The sequence below is a fragment of the Tamandua tetradactyla genome, chromosome 17, assembly GCF_023851605.1.
Source record: "Tamandua tetradactyla isolate mTamTet1 chromosome 17, mTamTet1.pri, whole genome shotgun sequence".
Taxonomy (NCBI): domain Eukaryota; kingdom Metazoa; phylum Chordata; class Mammalia; order Pilosa; family Myrmecophagidae; genus Tamandua; species Tamandua tetradactyla.
Window position 1 is genome coordinate 48,132,772 of NC_135343.1, and position 20,905 is coordinate 48,153,676.

A 20,905-nucleotide genomic window follows, 5' to 3' on the forward strand; every position below is an offset into this window, starting at 1 on the left:
GTCGGAGCACGAGGATGATGCCTAGTTTCATCCTCGTGAACAGGACATGAGGATAGCTGGGTGAGCCATGGTGTCGCTCACTGAGGTGGGAGAGGTTTGGAAGGAAGATGATCAGTGCAATGTGGGTATATGAGTGGGGATCTCTGAGGGGCAGCCATGGGGACCTGCACAGAGGCATCAGGATATTGGATCCGAAGCTCAGGAGAGAGATGTGGGCAGGACACAGATGAGACTTTGCCTTGGTGCTCTGAGCTTACCAAGGGCTTTACCCTCAAAGGGACGGCCCCCACCTGGGATAGAGGCCAATGTCTCTGCTGAGTTGATGTTTTTGCCTGTGTTATTGTGATGGGAGCAGTTTACACTCTTTGTAAAAACACCTTAACTCCAAACTAAGATTTCAAGGTTGGTTAAAAACCACATGTGGAGAAGCCCACAATAAACAACTCAGTTATTTGTGTTGATTAAGTTCATTCAAGTATCTATAGGTATAAAGTACCAAATAATTAATGATTTAAAAGTGTGACCTATTCGCATCATCCTTAAATTGGGTTTTTAATAATGTGATTTAGCTTCAAATTTTTTCATTGTTAGATTATTCTTATATTTTGAAGGGTTAAAGGATTATAAAAAGTCATGGCTTGAGTATGGATGGTAGATGAAAACCAAACCTTGGTGTTGGGATTACAGGAAGATGCTTCTCTCTGCCACCTGGTGGCAACATATTCCACTGAGGTTTGCACTCACCTCCCCAGCTCACCTGATAGTTGTCGGTGGCATCCCCCAGAAGCCCGCCAAAGGTGATCGCATTGGTGATACAGCCGAGGTAGATGAATAGGATGGCAGAGATGGACTGAATGTGGAAGCCATCATAGAAGTCACTTGGGAACCACGGCAGCTTCCTCTTGACATCCAGACACAGGCCACCAAAGAACCTGCTCGAGACAGGCCAGGGGCTGATTTCTCACCACAGACTATAGAATAGGGAGCAGAGCAATTTATAGGAGCCTGCCAAGTCTGGGTCAAGGAAGGCAACTGGACTAGGGGTTGGATGGGGACAAGGGCCTTTCCACCAGAACATTTAGGACCAGGGATGAATTCATTAAAGACTGAAAGTTTATGGTTGACACCATCTACCCTGGGAAGGATAGCCATACACAGTCTGGATGGGAGAGGGAAGGCTTGAAGGGAATGTGTCCTGGGTAGACCTAGCATTCCATGGGGAATTGCAATCCTGGTGCCCAAAGATGGCAATGCTTTTCACACTCCTGATCATCTGCAGGTCATCTGAGCTTGGTAAACACAAGTGTGTCCACTTTTAGGGAACAGACATCCTCAATTATAACACAGATTCATTAAGGGCAGATCCTGAACCTTATAAATGGTTTCCATGCTCTCGGGAACAAATGAGTAGTGAATTTTATGTTTAGGGACAGTCGTGTCTATTGGGTATGCTATTCCCCATTGTGCCCAACAGTGCTTAGGACAGAGCAGGGTTCCTCATACTTGGCATTTGTGATATCTTGGACTGGATAATTCTTTGTTGTTGGAGACTCTCTCCTGTGCATTGTAAGATGTTTAGCAACATCCCTGGCCCCTACTCACTGGAACCAGAAGTATCTTGGTCCCTCAGTTGTGACAAAAATGTGTCCAGGCATTGCCAAATGTTGCTTAAGGGGACAGAATCACCCCCAGTTGAGAATCACTGGCATAGTGCCCACGCAATCAGTTGAGGGCATATAAAACACAACTCCCCTTCTCAAAGGTGTGACTGATACAGAGCCTTGCAGGGTCACATCCTTTCCTAAATCTAGATCTATCTGAGTTACTCCATGAACTGGCAAAGAAACCCAAGTTGGAAGAACCTTCACTTCTTAAAAAATATACATATTTGAATAAGTAACACAAGGTTTTTTGTTTGTTTGTTTGTTTGTTTGTTTGTTTTTGCATGGGCAGACACTGGGTATTGAACCCAGGTCTCCGGCATGGCAGGCGGAATTCTGCCACTGAGCCACCGTCACCCCGCCCAACACAAGGTTTTTAAAAACTTCAAAGGTACCAAAGGGTATCTAAAGAAAACTCTGGGTCCTCCACTCCCAGCCCTGGTCTTGTGTTTCCCTATCCTGAACTAACTGCTTTTGTTGGAAACAGGATGGGCTTTGACGGTGCTTGAAGGAAAATAGGGCAGAGGTCAGACCCCATGCCCAGAAGTGGGTGCCCCAGGTAGAGAAGGTTCCCAAAGGGCAATAAGAACAAGTGTGAGGGGCAGACGTCATGGTCAGGCTTTGGGTGGGCACCTTCCTGTCCAGATGAGCTCTTCTCCGACTTCATGCACGGCTGGCATCTCTCCATCATCGGCACTGCTCCTGCCGCTGGGCCCGCCTGCGCCCCCACTGGGGCCTCCGCCACCACCTCCTGCAGCCCCGCTGCTGCCACTGCCACCCACGGAGCCATTCATCTGGCCCAGCTCAGACAGGGAGAACACTGACTTCCTGGAAGGAGAAAGGAGTCGCCGGAAGTCTGGGATCCCAATCTTGGAGAGGGCCCCACCCCTCCTGGACTGTCCTCAGAACACCCCTCACCCCACCGACAGAAATTCTGCAAGATCTTAAACGCATGGAAAATGGAGAAAACGATCTAACATCACCCTCACCTGGGTCACCCAGATCTTATGAATGTTACCATTTAGCCACATTTGCTTCCGGTTCTTTTACAGAAATAAAATGATGCCAACAGTGTTGAAGCTCCCTTTGTACCCCTTTGCTGACTCCTCCCCTCACACACACACCTTTTGTCAGCAGAGGGCACTTTCTTGGGGGGTTCGATTCGGATATTTGGGTCCCATTCTCCAGGGGGAAGGACGATGACCTCATCCAGAAATTCATCAATCCCTGCAATCAGATCGTCCCGATTGCGGGCCTTATAGGCCACGTCACTGAAGAGCTGACAAAACAGGAGAGAGAGGAGAAATGTCAGTTTCCTTTCCGAAGTCCCTTCCTTACCCACTGCCTGCAAGGGATCAAAGGAAATCTCGGTTGCTTCTAATAGCAACTTGCTCTCTGTTTCCAAAGGAAGCACACAGGAAGGCAGGCATGCTGGGAGAGGCCGTGGGAATCCCGCCCTCTGGGGTCTGAAGGCCAGGTCCCCACAGCCTAGCTCTGGGACCCTGGTGGTCACTTAACCTTTCTGGTTTCAGTTTTCCACAGAGCAAGCTTGAGAAGACTTTTTCAGAATCCAGTCCAAGAAGCTCAAATATTTCAAGCTAATTTATTACTTCCCATCCACTCCTCCTTGGAGGGTCAGCTCGCATCGTTCTGTACTGCCTCTTGTGTGTTCTTTCTGAATTACAGATCTGATCAGGTCATGCTTACGTTTAAAGGTCTCTTGGCTCCCCATTACTCTGGGGTCAGACTGTGAACTCTCAGCTCTGCCAACAAGGCTTGATAGAGTCTCTGGCTCACCTCACTCATGTTGCCTCCTGCCCTTGAAGCTCTTACATGGAACCGACAAGGGACCACTTCCATCCGGCTGTTCCACCTCTCAGCCTTGGCCCCTGTTCCACTTGTCTGGAATGCTCACCTCCTAGGCTTGTGCTGTGCCCCATTAACTCAGGCTCACCCGTAGCATTAATGCCCCTGTCTGCGAAGCCTTTCCTGACCCTCTGGGCAGAGCTAGCACAAGCTTAGTTTTATGATTATAGATCTGTCTCTCCCACTTGGTGGGTGCTCCTAAAGGACAGTGACTATTGCCTGATTTTTGTACTGTTCTGTGCCTTGCACAAGGCCTGGTACACAGGAGCTGCTTCTCATTACCACTTACATCATCTACCATGAGAGTTGCAATGGCACGGCCAATTTCATTGTAGGATTTTGCTCTCCCAGAAGGTCCCAGCAGTATGAACAGAAATCTGCAAAAAAGGAAGATGAAGGAAGAGAAAAACAAAATAAAGGAGGATGGGGAGGATGAGAAAGAAAAATAGAAGTTGAGCGAAAGGATTAACTCTCTGGTACTAAATAATATCCATTCTTAACTTTTTAACAGGTCATAAACTCGTCCCTTCCCTCTTTTGAATCCTATGTTCAGTTTTCTCTTCCACTCTCACTTGAGCAGCCTCATTGTCCAAGTCTACTCAACGGCATCTCTCCTAGCTATTGATTTTTTTTCTTTTGTGATTACTTTTAATAAATTTTCCCAAACTCTTTTTTTCTCAGAGCAAGTAGCAAGAAATTTATTAAGTACACATGCAGAGAAAGGAACATGCGGGCATTCTCCCAAGAAAGATGGAGGGCAAGAGGTGATAGCCAGGGTGGGGCCATTTGCTTTTATAGATGAGTCCTAAACTCTTTTATAGTCAGAAGATTTCCCTCTCCAGCAAATTCTCAAATTTCCCTTCTATGTTTTAGGGGGTGTCTATAGAAGCACTGCCTGCTGCCTGCCCAGACAGTTGGCTGAATCTAGGGCAGGCGTGATGGACAGTTTTGGCGGTTGCTCACCTGGTGGGGACAGGCACCTCGGTCACCCCTCCCAGCATGGCGGACTGGATGAGACGCACGAAAGCAATGAATGGCTGATCTAGGAAGTCCACCTCGCCCACCAGCACGTTGGATGCTTCTGAGTCCTTGGGGATCTTCTTCATAAATTTGTTTTTCCTCTGGTCAGTGAATAGAAAGAAGACACCCATGGATGCTTCCACATCCTGTGCTTTCATCCCTTACACCCTCACTCTTGTTCAGACTGCTTTGGAGGACTACTTATTTATATTTTTAAGATCTTTTATTGTGATATATACCATATATTCAAAAAAGCAATAAATTTCAAATATTTTCACAAGGAGTTATAGAACAGATTTCAAAGTTTGGTATGTGTTACAGTTCCACAATTTCAGGTTTTTCCTTCCAGTTGTTCCAAGAAACTGGAGAATAAAAAGAAATATCAATATAATAATTCAGAAGTCATACTCATTCATTAAATCCTAACTTCTCTGTTATAACTCCTCTTTCTCCTTTGATCCTTCTCTCAATCTTTAGGGATATTTGAGTTATGCCCATTCTAACTTTTTCATGCTGAAGATGTGTGTCAGCAATATGAGGTAGGGGGATGGAACTAGCTGATGTTCTTGGAGAGGCTGGTACCTCTGGGTTTCAGGATTTTTCTGGCCTAGGAATCATCTAAAGATTTTAGGTTTCTGAAAAGTAAACTTAATGCATGCAATTTTTGTAGGATCTCAGATACAACCCTGGTTTTTCTTCAGGGTTAACAAAATGATGTTGGTTGGGGATGGCAAACAGTGGCAATTAGCAATATCTAGCTGAAGCTTGCATGAATAGCCTCCAGAATAGCCGCTTGATTCTACTTGAACTCTTTTAGCTACTGATACCCTATTTTGCTACATTTCTTTTCCCCCTTTTAATCAGGAAGGTGTTGTCAATCCAATGGTGCCAGGGCCAGGCTCATCCCTGGGAATCGTGGCCAATGTTGCAAGGGAGAATTACATTCCTAAACATCATGTCCCACGCAGTGGGGAGGGTAATGATTTTACTTGCAGAGTAGAAGCCTAACTTCAAAAGAGACTCCCAGCATTCCCAAGGACTAAAAGAAGTAATAGTACCCCAACCACCCACCCCATTCTTTAGGTGAGGACATTCAAAGTTGGTTAATCCCAGGGACCAAGAACTGGCAATGCCTTGACCACTAAGACATTCTTTGATGGTTGAAGACTTTGCACAATTGAAGTGCGAACTGAGAAGACAGAGCAGTCATCAGGGCTTGCTGACACTGGACCTCAGGCCTCCTTCCCTGAGGCCTTCTCAGAGAGAGTCTTAGATCTTACACTCCAGCTGCCAAGACTTCCCCACTCCGTCTTTGGCTTTGGTGGCTGCAAGAAGGAGGAGGCCTGTTCTCACGGTCAGGGCTGATGGATTTTGTTTTCCCTCTGCCACCTGCTCCCTGGCTCATAGGAATGTCTAGAGCATGCCACCATGTCTGTAAGAGACTTCCATGCCCACAGACCATCTCAGGGCACATACCAAGAGGACTTTCAGAACTTCTGAGACTTTCCAGTGGATGAGCAAGGTACTGTCTCTCCAGTGTCCCTGACTAGTGTCTGCTCAGGACAGGAAGATGCAATAGGCAGAATGAGTAGGTCTGCTCCTAGAGTACTGGCGACAAGCCCTCCGCATATATATGTCTTCATTCAGAGGGCGAGACACCGACTGTTCCTGAGACCTCTACATAGGGTGAACACACCCCAGTTGCCCCTCAAGCTCTTTTTAATCCTTAACATCTTTGAATTGTGGGCAGCAAGGGGAGGGGCAAGGGACAGAGATCATTGGGAAGAGAAAGGATAGAGAGGAAGCATTTGGGATGGGCAGGGCTTGAAGGTGGAGGTGAGCCTAAGGAGAGATCCTATGGTATCACCAACCTCCCACCAGTTCTCCTCGGTCAGAATCTCTCCTTGTGGGCATAGAAATGTCCGTTTCTTGGGAGATCCATGAAGACTTGAGTTCCTTGTCTATCTCCCTGTCCCAGATGAGATGTCGGCTGGGAGCATAGCATGGCCCCTTGGGCCCACAGCTGTTTCCTAATTAGACTCACAGGTTGTGAGGCAGAGAGGCACATGAGCAAGGGCTGCTCTCTTATAATCTTTTAAATCCAATCGGAAAAAAAACCTCTCCACAACCACCTGGGCAACCAGCAACAGCCTCGAGGATCCTAACATAGCAAGAATAATCAAAGGCAGGAGTTATCAGGAAGACCAAAGACCCTGTGACTCAGAAAGACCCTTTGTACCAGGCATGGTCAGTTGATTAACAAACAGCGTTCTTCAGGAGGGAGTGCCAGGGCAGTCACCACCCTCGGGCCAGCTCCGTGACCCCAAGCCTCAGATGGGGAGTGAGCCCGGGGTGGACAGGAGAGGTGGGGTGGGCAGGAGAGGTGGGATGGGGAGACAGTCACAGCAGAATGATGCTCTGAAATCAATAGCTCTTTGGGGTAGCACAACCAACACTCTCATGGGCCATAATCAGAGAGGAGGAAAACCAGGGCCCTGGTCCTTCCTTGCAGGTTGTGACATGTTTGGTGGAGAGGCTGGGGTGGTGGCATCCCAGAAATGGGGGCATGCTGTCCTTCTAGCCACCCTGTCTTGGCCACAGCCTGAAGATGGGCTTTTGCACCCAGAACCCTGCTGACCCCACTTTCTCATCCCATGGGGATGCTGGTCCAACTTTGCCAAGTCACCGTGGCACGGTCATGCTGTCTGAATCCACATTCTGCTCACTGGAGGCCCACCAGTCCAGGAAAGACATGGAACTTAGCTCTGAGTAAGCAGTAATGCAGAAAGAGCCTCCAGAGCAAATGTCTCTGAGCTGGCACCCAAAGGGGCTCACCAGTGTACAAACGGATGCTGCAAGGTAGCATAGGGTTCCAGGAGAGCTCAACTCTGGAGCCAGTTTCTGGGTTCAAACTCCTAAATCAAAGATGGTAAAGCCTGATAAAGTGACAACTGTTACTATTATTACCACTTACACGTTCATTAAAATAGGTGATGAAAGACCCTTACTGGGCAAAGCTTTCTTATCATGGTCCCGTTATACATGATGATAATAAAGTGGTGTTCTTTTCTAAATAATATTCCAGAATGCTCATTCCTAAAGGACTCCCAAGTTAAGGGTTCTAGGGTCAGGCTGCCTGGGCCCAAATTGTGGTTCTGCCACCTTTCAACCATGGAAACTCAGGCAGGTCACTTAACTGCTTGCAGCCTCAGTGTCCTCATCGGTAAGATGAGGAGCATAATAGTAGCTCATGATGCACAGAAAACACTGGCACAGCATCATGCAATGTTGGTCGATGCTATTCTCATTCTGCTATTTGGACCACCAGCAGGCCTGGTGACAACTATATGAGAGATTGCTTTTGTGTTGCGTCCCACCAAGCTTGGGGGTGCCTTGAAAGCCTGGAGGACTCCAAGATCCTAAGGACTTCTCATGGAGCTTCAGATTTTCTTCCTCACCTCTCTTCCTATTTTCCAGGGACACAGGCGAGGGGGCTACAAAGCCATCTGCCCTTGACGTATGCAGAGGCTAGAATCAGGGTCCTCCCCTACGCTTCCTTAGATTATATACTTGGGTGGGAGTGAGGGGGTTTCCCGGTTGTGGGCCTTAGAACTTGGGCTAAACTTGGTCCCATCGAGGGGGTTCCGGTGTGACACAAGGGCACACTCGCTCATTCCCTAGACGAGGAAGCAGACACACCACTGGTAGTCCAATTAATCAATTACCACTGTTCTCCCCTTGGGAAGGCACCACTTCTTGGCCTCTGTCAGTCTAAATCCCCAACTCATCTTTAAAGATACTGCAGGTCAAGATGTAGGTAAGATTATGTGAGCCCCTCTCTCCAACAAATTCCAACCTTAGTGTGCCGGTTTGAAAGGATGGATGTACCCTAGAAAAGCCATGTTTTAATTCTAATTTCATTTTGTAAAGGCAGCCATTTCTTCTAACCCCTATTCAGTACTGTATGTTTGAAACTTTAATTAGATCATCTCCCTGGAGATGTGATTTGATCAAGAGTGATTGTTAAACAGGATTAGGTGGAGATGTATCTCCACCCAGTCTAGGTGGGTCTTGATTACTTTACTGGAATCCTATAAAAGAGAGATTTTGAGAGAAGCAGAGAATGACTGAGCCATGAGAAAGCCATGACAGAGAACACCACAGAACCATGAAGCAAAGAGTCCATCAGCCAGTAACTTTTGGAGATGAAGAAGAAAAACACTTCCTGGGGAGCTGGAGAGGAAGCTAGCAGATGACGCCGTGTTCACCATGTGCCCTTTCAGCTGAGAGAGAAACCATGACTGTGTTTGCCATGTGCCTTTTCACTTGAGAGAGAAACCCTGAACTTCACTGGCCTTCTTGATTTAAGGTCTCTTTCCCTGGCTGCTTTAGATTGGACATTTCTATAGACTTGCGTTAATTGGGACATTTCCATGGCCTAAAAACTGTTAACTTGCAACTTATTAAATCCCCCTTTTAAAAAGCCATTCCATTTCTGGTATATTGCATTCTGAGAGCTAGCAAACTAGAACACTCAGTGACAGCTGGCTTTGATCATGCTTCTCTGTCCTCTATTCTTTCCAGGGCCAGGCATGGAGTCAGTACCTGGGGGCTCAAACAGTATCTGACTTATGGGCTGGGCAGCCCCCATGATAGCCCAGAGACCCCAACAGGGTCCATCCTGGGGTCTCCTGCTCCCTCATGGGAGAGTTCTTCCTGCAGGGGCTCCCTGTCTTGGAAACCAAAGGCTCCTTCCCGACCCTGGCCCTCCAGGGCAGCCAAATGAGGGCCTTTACTACCTGGTCTGTGTTTGGTGTACGAGAAATATCATTCATGCTTCTGCTCTGGGCATGACCTAGGAGAGAAGGAAAAGACATACATCAGGGGAAACCAGACTCTTGAAGGTTCTTTTCCCTTGGCCCCTACACATGCCTCTCCCATCTTTCTAAACAAAGCAAAACCACCCCTGTCCCCCACCCCAGATCCTGCAGCCCCTTGATCTATCACCCCTTGGCTTTCCTTCCCTTCAATGTCAACTTGCTTGAAAGAGTTGCTGGGCTCTACTTCTTGCCTCTCATTCCTCGATCTGCTGCTCCATGGTCCCCACCCCTCTGCCCCACCTTCCTGGATGTCACCAACATGCCTACTCCAGACCCTGGAACTGTGTCAGGCCCTGGAAGGGGTGGGGAGACACATGGTCAGATGAGTAGCCAGCTCTCATTTAGGCTTTGAATTTGTTGGAGAAAGAAGATCAGCACCTGAGGCCTTTAAAGATGGACTAAGGTTTTAGGCTGGCAGAGGGATGGGAGGTGGGAGCTCACCATGGGGAGAAGCATCACAGTGAGTTCTTTGAACTGCCCAATAGTTCCTTTCACTGTTTTTGGCAGAAGAAGGTCTGAGTCCATCTCCCATTAGTGGCCAAATCTGATGGACACTCCCAGATCTATTATTCTTCAGCTCTTCTACGGCCTGTGGTCACTCCTTGCTTCTAGTATACTGCCCTCTCTCTCCCTCCTGTTGCTATCCCAGGACCCTCTCCTGCTTGGCTCTCCCTGGGGTCTGGTTCTTGCCCTTGCCCCCCGAGATGGCTCCTTCTCCTCCCTTCATGTCCACCCCTGTTGTGCTCATACCCCATTTGGGCAGAGGACATCTCTCTCTAGACCTAGAATCTCAAACTCAACACCTTGGGAAACTGAACTCATTGTCTCCCACCAAATCATACCCTGAAAGACCCCATTCCACTCATGTCTCCACCATTCCCCACTGGCAGGCCCTTCAGACCGCAAATCTAGGGGCTAGCCTTCACTCTTCCCTCTTCCTCACAGCCTCCTCCTTCTTCTCAGTCATTAAGCCTTGTCTTTGTCCTTTCCTCTCCATTCCTGCTACTAGGGCCTGAATGCAGACCCAGCCTCTCCCTTGTAATCTCGCCCCCTTCTAGTATATTCTTACTTAAATAAGAAGCTGATTGTGGTATGCTTCTGCTTAAGATGCCCCAGGAGCCCCCATGATCTTCAGAGTAAAGTCTGGGTTCTCTTGCTTGACTCTCGAAGCTCTCTTCTGCATGACCCTGTCCATTCCCAGCCCCTGCCTCGCTGCCCCTTAGATCCTGTGCTCCCGGGAACCTCACTGTTCGCTCCCTGAAGACTCCACACTCCTTGACAGAACCGTCCCTGTACCCACTCTTTGTTCCCTTTGTTTAGAAAGCCCTTTTTACTCCTTTTGCTCCCAGAAAACCCCTATTTATTTACCAAGTCGCAGTCACGTGTCTGCTCCTCTCTGAGACTTCGCTGGGGTGTTCTGGAGGTCGGGCCACCCCGTATAGGGTCCATACCTGGGCTTCAGCCCATTTCACTTGCTCACATGAGAGGAGAGACCATGCCTTTAATCTGAGTCCCTCCATGGACTGGTGTCAGGCTCTGAGGTGGCTTCATAAACCACCAGCAGCTGAGTGGAAGTCTTTCCCAACACCTCGTCGACTACTGACTATTGCCACACAACATCCCTATTTGGAAAAGCCGAGGCCTGGGACAACCAAGGGGACTTGGGTACGTGACTGAGGCAAACCCCTGTCGTGGCTGAGGCCATGGTTCTGGGCTGGCGCCCTGCTGCCCACAAAGCATTCATCGGGCCTGGTCAGAGGCACAGTCCTAGGCCACCCTTGTTCCCATTCACACTGTGTTTTCTTTTGCTCTTTGTTTTCCAAGTTCCTGCTTTTCTCTGCCCCACAACTCACCACTCTGTTGGCCCCATGCCTCTGAAAAGGCCGCATATGCAACCTTTAACCTTGCAAGCCCTAATCCATTCCCAGCACACAGGGAGGCGGCTCTGTTGGCATTTCATCTTCTAAAGGCATGAGGCTGTCGTCAGTGATGGGAGGCCACTAACTGCCTCCAGGGGCATAGGACTTACCTTGCTTTTTTTTTTGCCTTTTTGCATGGGCAGGCACTGGGAATCGAACCTGGGTCTCCGGTGTGGCAGGTGGGAACTCTGCCTGCGGGGCCACCATGGCCTGCCCCTTACCCTGCTTTTAATTCAGTTTTAGGAACGCATTTTACACACACACACACACACACACACACACACACACACAAAACGGATAAGGACCAGGTTAGTGGAAGCAAAAGTACTAGGTAGATTGAAATACTGATGGTCAATGAAAGGGGTAAAGGTATGGATGTATGAGTTTTTCTTTTTTCTTCTTTTTCTGGACTGATGTAAACGCTCTAAAAATGATCAGGGTGATGAATACACAAGTATGTGATGATATTGTGAGTCACTGATTGTATACTTTGGATGGACTGTATGTGTATGAAGATAGCTTAATAAGAATATTTAAAACAAACAAACAAAAAACAAAGGTATTGACTAAGATGAAAACGCCGAGGACATAGGACTGGAGTTGATTATCCAGGACTTGATTTAGAGTTGCATTTTGCAGAGTAATTTGTGCAGCATGCTATGGTAGTAGGTAGACTCTGAGGACAGCTTGAGTTTAGGGTGAAAGTGTGATTCCTCCTGAGGCACGTCCTGAGAAGTCTAGACAGCCCTGGGCTTTATGTCTGCAACAAGAGTCTATGAAAACGATGACACGCCCCAGATGCCCCCGCGAAGCTGCTGGTGACCCCGAGGAACGCGCACTCACACAGATGGCCGTAATTGGCACTTTGTCGCATCCTCAGGTCCTCGGTGGAGCGGTGTAGACTGGTGCCTGCCGCGGGACTCCGGGCAGGACTGCGACCTGGGGGCGGGAGTAGAAGGCACGTGGCTCAGCCATCTTGCTGGCCTAGCACTGCCTCTCCAACGGCAAGTTCATAATCATTTCAACCAACGCCAGGCTGCATAACTTGTCTCTCACTGTTTTTTTTTTTTTTTGGAAAGCAAATTAATACCCTGAGTGAGATTATGGGAAAGTATTTCTGCTGTTGAAAGTCAGACAGAGATACAATTGATGAAATGGGCACTGGGATGTAGTAAACTGTCGGGGTTCATCCTTGGTTCCACCACTTTCTTGCTGTGTGGACATAAGACAAGTTTCTAAACCTCTCTGTGCCTCAGCCTCCTCGTTGTAAAATAGGGATGATAAGAAGAGTTATCTTATGTGGACCACTAAGAACTGAGCCTGGCACACCACCAGGGCGAAGTGTATATCTGCAGTTGTGATACGCTAAACAAATCCTACTTTTTTTCTAACAATGCATTTAAAGACATCCCTCAAGGCTCTTTTTATTTAGCAACTTTGTCATCTTTGTTTGGGTTACTATGTTTATCTGACAGGCTCCTTGGGGCAGGTGTCTCTGGGCATCTCTGCGATCTGGGGAGTGGAGGTTGGAGAGTTAGAGGGTTGAGAATTGCAAGTGGGAAATTCCACTCCCCTTAGTGGCCCCAGGCTCTGCTAATCAAAATGACACCAGCCACCAGGTACAAAGGTCCTGGTACACTTGACACTAACCCGGCCCTTTTTACCACCTCCACGTGCTCTGTTTTCTGCTGAGGCTCCTCTAGGGGATTTGGTGGGAAACTTTCCAGCACTTCTTATAAATAAGCCATCTCTACCAGTATTTCCCAAAGCTGGCTGCACATGACAATTTCCTAGGGCGCTTTCTAAGTACCCACTGCCCAGGCCATACCCCAGACCCATTGATTCCAGCTCACCCAGGCCCCAGGGTCTGACGCTGGTCCCCACACACCCAATGCCCATCATCGTTGGGCCCAACTCACTTGTGGTGGAGGAGACTGACTTTCCAATGTCGGCCAAGGAGCGGTGGATGGGCTTCTTGGTCTGGTGACGGTGTTTCCTCAGGAGGACGTAGCTGACCCTCTCTCGGAGCTCAGGGCGCAGGAGGCCATCCTCGATCTGCTTCTTGATGACATCATCTGAGTGGGAAGCAAACACGTCTCATGGATGTGGGACAGAGTAGACCCAGGGCATGATGGCCTTCAGTGTCGTCTGCTATCAGTAGAATTAAAAGAGAGCTGGAGGTGGCCGGGGATGTGGCATCAGTCCTGGCTTTGCTACTAATGGTAGAATCTTGGGCAAATCGCTCAATTTCCTCATTTAAAAGGGTGTGTGCATGTGTGCATGCGTATGCATGTGTGTATGTGTGTGTGCATGTGCGTGTATGTGTAGAATTCTCTGCTCTATCTCCCTCTCAACATTAATGTGAAAAGTAAATAAAATAGTGCAAAAGTACCGTGCTATGTGATTTTAGTCCTAAAAGGAAATTACTATTATTATTAATACTGGCTTTTAAAAAGGGGAATTTATTAAGTTGAAAGTTCATAGTTCTAAAGCCATGAAAATGTCCAAATTAAAGCAAGGCTATAGAAATGCCCAATCTAAGATATTCAGAGAAAGATACCTTGGTTCAAGAAAGCTGATGAGGTTCAGGGTTTGTCTCTGAACTGAAAAGACACGTGGCGAACATGACGATGTCTGCTAGCTTTCTCTCCAGGTTTCTTGTTTCATGAAGAAAGAAACTTATTTTAAGAAAAGTATTTTGGGAAAAATACTTCTGACAAAATTGAATGTGCTAGAATAAAAGTTACGAAAACTTCATGGACAATAAGGCAAGCCGCTCTCTCCCTCTGCCATTCCTCTAAATGAGAGTTAATTTCCTAAAGATGAATCCTGAAAAGAGATGTATTGTCATGGCAGTTGCTGTCTCTGACCACACCGAAAGGCTCATCTCCCTTTTTGCCATACTGATGGATAGTTCAGAGGATTCTCTTTTCTTCTCTAAGCCACTACTGGGGGTGGGGGAGGAGGGCTATGGTGCAGCCATGGGAGCGTCAGAGCCGTATCCTAGTCTCTGCAGAATCAGGCAGGTGCTCGTGGTGGGCCAGTTACAGACTCGCAGGTGGCAGCGAAGCACGGGGAGCGGCCCTGATTAGTGGGGTCTGCAGAAGAGATGTCACAGTGCCCCCCGCCTCACCTATGATCTGTGGTAAGGAGCCACTGTCCAAATCCAGCAACACTGTCCCTGTCTGCAGACACGTGCGGAGCTCGAAGAGGCTGTGCAGGGACAGGGTGGACACATGGGGCTTGCTCCAGCGTTCGCCTCCTTTCTCTACCTTTTCTTCAAACTTTATCCACCTGGAAGGGGTAAGCATGGGGCTCAGTCAGGCCAGTGCCTTTAGGAGAGCCCCTTATCTGGGTCTCCCTGGGAGAGGACCACGGGCTTGGGGTCACACTGTGGACATTGTTGGGCATTGGTTTTATACTCACAGGCAGAGGACCTCTTGGGGACTCCCTCACTCTGCCCCCTACTTCCGATGCTGTCATGTTCAGGGCAATGTGGCATGCAGAGAATGACTAAATGGGCATGAGGGATCTTTTGGGGGGTGATGGAAATGTTCTAAAATTGAATTGCGATAATGCTGCACAACTCCGTAAATTTACTAAAAGTTATTTAATTGTACATTTAAAACGAGATACTTTTATAGCATCCTATAACCATAAAGCTTTTTTTTTTAAGTGTCATCTGGAACCTTGTGATCCAGAGTTAGTCACATATAAGGTGTTCAGAATTGTATTGCGGGGTGTGGCTTGCTTGGAGCAGTGGAAGCCCTCCTCAACAAAAAGCATTTTCCCCATGGGTTCCACTGCAGAGTCTAAGGTTTCCATGCTTCTCACTCCTTTGACTTTCAGCTCTGAGAGCTCAAGTTAAAATCCAAATGTCATCAAGGAAAGGAAAGAAATTAAACTAAAGACTGTAGGAATTTGTCCTTTCTCAGAGCCTTGGAGTCCCAGGCTGGGTGGAGGGGCCCCTCCAACCCAATCTGTACCTCTCCTCATAGGGCAGCCTGTTGAAGATCACAGGTTGGAGGGCTGAATTTAAGCTTTGGAAGTTGTTAACTTCAAATTGGTGGATAGCTTCAAGTTATTCCAATCAAAACACCAAGAGCGTAATTTTGAAACATGACTCACTAATTTTAAAGTTCCTCTGAAAAAGTAAACATCTGAGAATGGTTAAGGAAAATTTTTAAAAGAAGAATGGGGGTGGAACAGGCCTAGTAGATAGAAAAACTTGCTGAAAATCTCAAGTACTTAGAATAGTATGAGCCTAGTCCAGAAACTGACAAAGGGGTGAATGGAACAATAGCCCCAAACAAACCTGGGCACACGTAGGAAGTGGGTTTTGATAAAGATTTGCTTAAAAGATCACCCTGGAAATAAAAAAGCAAAATTCCTACTTCTCACCAAACATGATATTAAATTCTACATGGCTTAAAGTCTAAATATAAAAATAAATCTACACTGCTGAATCACTACATCGATATTTCTGTTGGTCTCCAGTGTCTTGGAGCAGCTAGTAGAAAAAACGAAAAATCGTGGAACTGTAACCCATGCCAAACTTTAAAATCTGTTCTATAACTGCTTGTTAAAATGTACTTGGAAGTTTATTGCTTTTTTGTATGTAAGTTATATTTCACAATTTAAAAAACCTATAAATGTAGATATACTAGAAGAGAATATAGAAGAATATTCTTCCATTCTTAGTTGTGGAAAAAGACTCCCTAAATAAAATATGAAACTATAAAGGAAAAAGTGGACAGATTTGAATACATCAAAATAAAATAAATTAAACTTTCTGTATATAAGAAAAGACATAAACCAAATTACAAGAAAAGCAATATACTGGGAACATATTTGCAATAAACAGAACCTCAAAGGACTAATATTCATAACATAACAAACTTTCTCAAATAAATAAGAAAAACTCAAATTATCCATGTGAAAAGTGAACAATTCTGAGAAGAAATGCAGATGATCAGTAGACATATGAAAAGAGGCTCAACTTGCCTAGTAATCAAAGACATTCAGATTATGAAAAATGAAGTAACATTTTTCACTTCTCAGATTGGCAAAAATGAAAAAGACTGACAGCTTCTGTTTCAGTGGAAAAACAGGGAAATGAGCACTCATCTACGATAGGTTTATCAGAACAATCTTCTTGGTGTTCATAATTGGGAAGCCTCTTTCAAAATGGGCATGCCTTTAAAAAATATTTTTATTGAGAAATATCCACATACATATAGTCCAAGCATATTATACAATCAATAACTCACAATATTAGCATGTAGTTGTATATTCTTTACAATGATCATTTTTAGAACATTTGCATCACTCCAGAAAAAGAACTAAAAAAAAAAAAAAGAACTCATACGTCCCATAATCCTTACCCCTCCCTCGCATTGACCTACAGTATTTCAATCTACTCAACTTTTTTACCTCTTATTCCCCCCATTATTTATTTATTTACTTTTCCTTATATATATATATTTTTACTCATCTGTCCATACCCTGGATAAAAAGAGCATCAAATACAAGGTTTTCACAATCACACAGTTACATTGTAAAAGACATATTGTTATACGGTCTTCTTCAAGAATCAAGGAATACAGTTCAACAGTTTCAGGTACTTTCCTCTAGTCACTCTTACACACCATAAACTAAAAAGGGATATCCTCCTGACTCTGTTTGAAATCCCTTGGTCACTGGGATTTGAACCATTGGTCTATTTTGCCTCATTTTTCTCTTCTCTCTTTTGGTCAAGAAGGCTTTCTTAATCCTTTGATGCCGGGTCCTGGCTCATGCCTGGGAGTCATGTTCCACATAGAGGGAGGGCAGTAAGTTCATCTGCAAAATTGGCTTAGAGAGAGGGGTCACATCAGAGCAACAAAAGAGGTTCTCTGGGGGTGACTCTTAGTCTCAATTTTCAGTAGGTTTAGCCGCTCCTTTGCAGGAATAAGCTTCATACAGGCGAGCTCCTAAATTGAGGGCTCAGCCTATTGAATTGGTTGTCCTCATTGCTTGTGAGAATATCAGGAATTCCCCAGATGGGGAAGTTGAATATTTCCTCCTTTCTCCCCAGTTCCCCAAATTACTTTTTTATTCTCTGCCCAATTACTCAGGCATATATCAGGGCATCACACTAACCTGTACAAACCAACAAGACCTTACATCCTATTCAAGATTCCATGTAATTATGGCGTTCAAGTAAACTGACCAAACAACTTAAATTAGATAATGTTGGGCATGCCTTTCGATCCAGAAGATTCCATTTCTAGGAGATTATCACAAGAATACAGCTATGCACATGTACAAAGTAACATGTATACAAGGATGCTCACTGCAGCTTTGTTGTTCAGGCAAAAACTTGGAGACCATCAGTTTTTCATTAGGGAGATGATACATATGTATTTTCATGCTGTGGAATATCCCCCCCAGAGGTAAAAAGAATGAGGGTAAAATATATATACTGACAGGATGGACAGTAACATCCTATTCTGTAAAAAAGAGAAACGTATGTATGTGCATGTGTATCTGGAAATGCTTAGCAAAAGTTTTGGAAAGAAACATATCAATGAGTTATCAATGGTTACTTCTGAGAAGAATAGGTTTGTTGGGGTGGGGGTTAGGAGAGATCCACTTTTGATTTAGGTTAAATAGTATATTATGAGCTTAGTCCATGGAGAAAGACTACCAGATTTTGAATCTCAGATTTTACTACCGTGGACCTTGGGCAAGTTACTTAATTTCTCATCACCTTTGTTTTCTTTGGGGATAATAATATATATAGCCATAAGAGCAGTGCCCAGCATATAATATATACTCTTTAAGTGTTAACTATTACTACACTTTAAAAAAGTACAAAATATTACTTTTGTAATTTTAGAAACAATAAAGAAAGGAGGAAATCAAAGTCATTCAAGGAACTCCCAATCAGAGGACACCATTGTTGATATGTTGATAGTTTGATGACTATCATTCTAGATCTCTTTGTGCACGTGTATACACATGTATGTACACACACAATTTTACACCACAAGGGACTTAAGGGCATAATATCTAATGGACAGCTTATCCTGTAGATAAATATTTATAACATCTTTTTAAAGACTATATTATTCTATTGTATGAATATACCATAATTGATATAACAATCCTCCATTTGTGGGAATTTAAATGATTTCTAATTATCCTTTATTATAAACAAGGCTGGTTTGAATGCCATTAGGCCCTGCATAATCATTTCTTTGTGATCAATTCTCAGGAGTAAAATTGCTGTATATGCACATTTTTAAGTATACGATAGACATTGTGAAACTTCTCCAAAAAGCTTGAACCAATTCATACTCCCAACAATATGCACAAGACCTTGCATTTCCTTGAAGTCTCTCAAATTCTAGTGTTTTCATTATTTTTCACCCTTTTCATTTCATAATTGAAAAATTATATTATGTTTGCATTCTTTTGATTACTAGTAAGGTTTAACATCTTTTCCTTTGTAACATTTTCTCTTAAGCTAATTGTGTGAGTGCTTTATATTATTAATGTTTAATGTCTGAATTCAAAACATTTATTTGAAACAAGCTAACTAAGCATCTGGTGAGGCCTTGGAAGGTTAGGTGGCCATAGGATGGGAAGATTTGATTAGAGGAAGCTTGGGAACTAAAGACCTAAAAGATGGGTACTGGAGCCAGAGACTACACAGACATTTGCCTCCAAGACTCACCATGTTGTAGCCGACTTTTTTTTTTCATGTAAAAACCTGCATGGGGAAACATTTAAATGATGGCAGGTTCAAGTGTGTATGACATTAATACTAATGCTTTTCTAAAAGTTGTATTAACACGAGAGTTTACAAGGAAGAGATCAAAGAACAGGTTCTCTTGATCAACAGAATGTTCAACATTTTCCCTGAGGGTCAATTCTCCAGATTGCCCATTTGTGCTGAAAAAAAAAAAGCTCAATATTAATTACACTGTCACCCTGTTATGGAAAAGCTTTTGCTACTCGATGGCCCAACTCAAGTGTGATGGATCTCAGCGCACAGGGCCACTTCGGTGGTTACTCTCTTCACTGTCTACAAACATCCTGGGCTAGACATTCTCTTGCAGAGAATCCTCTGACAAGCCTTTTTCAGCTTTCTGCCTACCCAAAGATAATCCTATTCGGAAGGAATAGATGGCAATCATGCCCCCTCCTCAAAACATCCTTTATCAACACCAGATAGCAAAGAGAATCAGTCTTCTTTGGCCCCCTAGGACTCTGTTCCACTGTGTTAAACACACACCAAACATTAGCTCCATACAAAACAGACAAGGGCATCAACCCAGTTGTTTTCTTTGCAGAAAAACAAAGTTATCTGTTGTCAAGTTCAGGACAATGCCAAAAACAGACCTCTGCTACCAGAGTCTTCTGAGAACTTGATTAAAAAATTCTAGGATACTAGACAAGCTCACCAGAGAAAACTCTCTTATGTCCTTTGCAACTATTTTGGGAATATAGATGTTGTACCACTTAGCCTGTGACCTTAATTTTGTGTTTTTAATGGCACCAGCTGGAAATTCAACTAACTTTCACCCTGAGTGGAAGAAGGACACATGAAGACCAAAGATCTAAGGCAATGATTTTCAACCTTGGCTGGCTGTTAGAATTACATGGGAAAATTAAAAAAAAAATACTAATGCCTGGTGGTTACCCCACTAGGAAGGCATCCTGGCCATGGAAGCTCCCTGGGTATTCAACTGTACCCTAGAGGTTGACAAGCCCCTGCTTTGTAGCCACATATAACCATGTGACACAGTTGATCATTTGACTTGTCTGGGGTCCTAATGCCGGCAAACACAGCTCTGTGTTCACGTGACCATTCTCCTCCTCCAAGTGGACCAAAGAGGGAAAAGGACTTTTTCTCTTAGAATCACTCCAGAACACTGGCTGACAGAGTGGATGAGGGTCTCCTGGACCTTCTTTGTAGCATGGCCATTCTGTGCTTTGATTTCTCTGATTTTTATCATTGGCATCTATTTGCAGTATAAACACATACCAGTGCATCTCAAATGTCCATGTGCATACAAATCACCTGGGAATCTTGTTAAAATACAGATTTTGATTCAGCAGTTTGGGATGGATCCAAGGTACATTTCTAACAAAACTCCCAGGTGGTGCTGTTGCCGCTGGTCTGAAGATCACCTTCGAGTTTCTTGAGTCTATACAAGAGAATGTCCTCTTTCCTCTCTGTTTTCCATATTCGACCTCTTCTTTCTTCACTGCCCAGTGGGAATGCCACTTCTTGCACAAAACCTTTCCAAGTTATTCTTCTTATTTTCCTATTACAAATACCCTAGGGCAGTGGTTTTCAAACTGAAGCGTGCATAGGAGGGTTTGAGAAGATACAGATTGCTTGGGGGATTGAACATTTCTACCAAGTTCCCGGGTGATGCTGCTGCTGACCCAGAGGCCACACGTCACAGACTACCCCCTTAGGACCAAGGCTCTCAAATTTGGTTGTTTCTAAGAATCACCACAGAAGTCTTAAAAATCATGATGTCCAGGTCCAGGCCAGATCCTA

At 45.1% G+C, this 20,905-nt stretch overlaps 1 protein-coding gene across 7 annotated transcripts in view; it reads right to left on the reverse strand.

The window, feature by feature from the left end:
• The window catches only part of SLC4A5 (solute carrier family 4 member 5), a 121,724-nt gene that overhangs the window by 42,981 nt on the left and 57,838 nt on the right, over positions 1 to 20,905 (reverse strand). For all 7 annotated transcript variants that reach the window (XM_077134612.1, XM_077134616.1, XM_077134613.1 and 4 more), the window contains 9 exons: positions 14,480 to 14,640; positions 13,266 to 13,421; positions 12,190 to 12,285; positions 9,347 to 9,402; positions 4,491 to 4,648; positions 3,817 to 3,904; positions 2,786 to 2,940; positions 2,295 to 2,489; positions 758 to 932 (listed from right to left, as the gene is read on the reverse strand). In XM_077134612.1, coding sequence (XP_076990727.1) covers positions 758 to 932; positions 2,295 to 2,489; positions 2,786 to 2,940; positions 3,817 to 3,904; positions 4,491 to 4,648; positions 9,347 to 9,402; positions 12,190 to 12,285; positions 13,266 to 13,421; positions 14,480 to 14,640 — 1,240 coding nt within the window. The remainder of the gene's footprint in view (positions 1 to 757; positions 933 to 2,294; positions 2,490 to 2,785; positions 2,941 to 3,816; positions 3,905 to 4,490; positions 4,649 to 9,346; positions 9,403 to 12,189; positions 12,286 to 13,265; positions 13,422 to 14,479; positions 14,641 to 20,905) is intronic.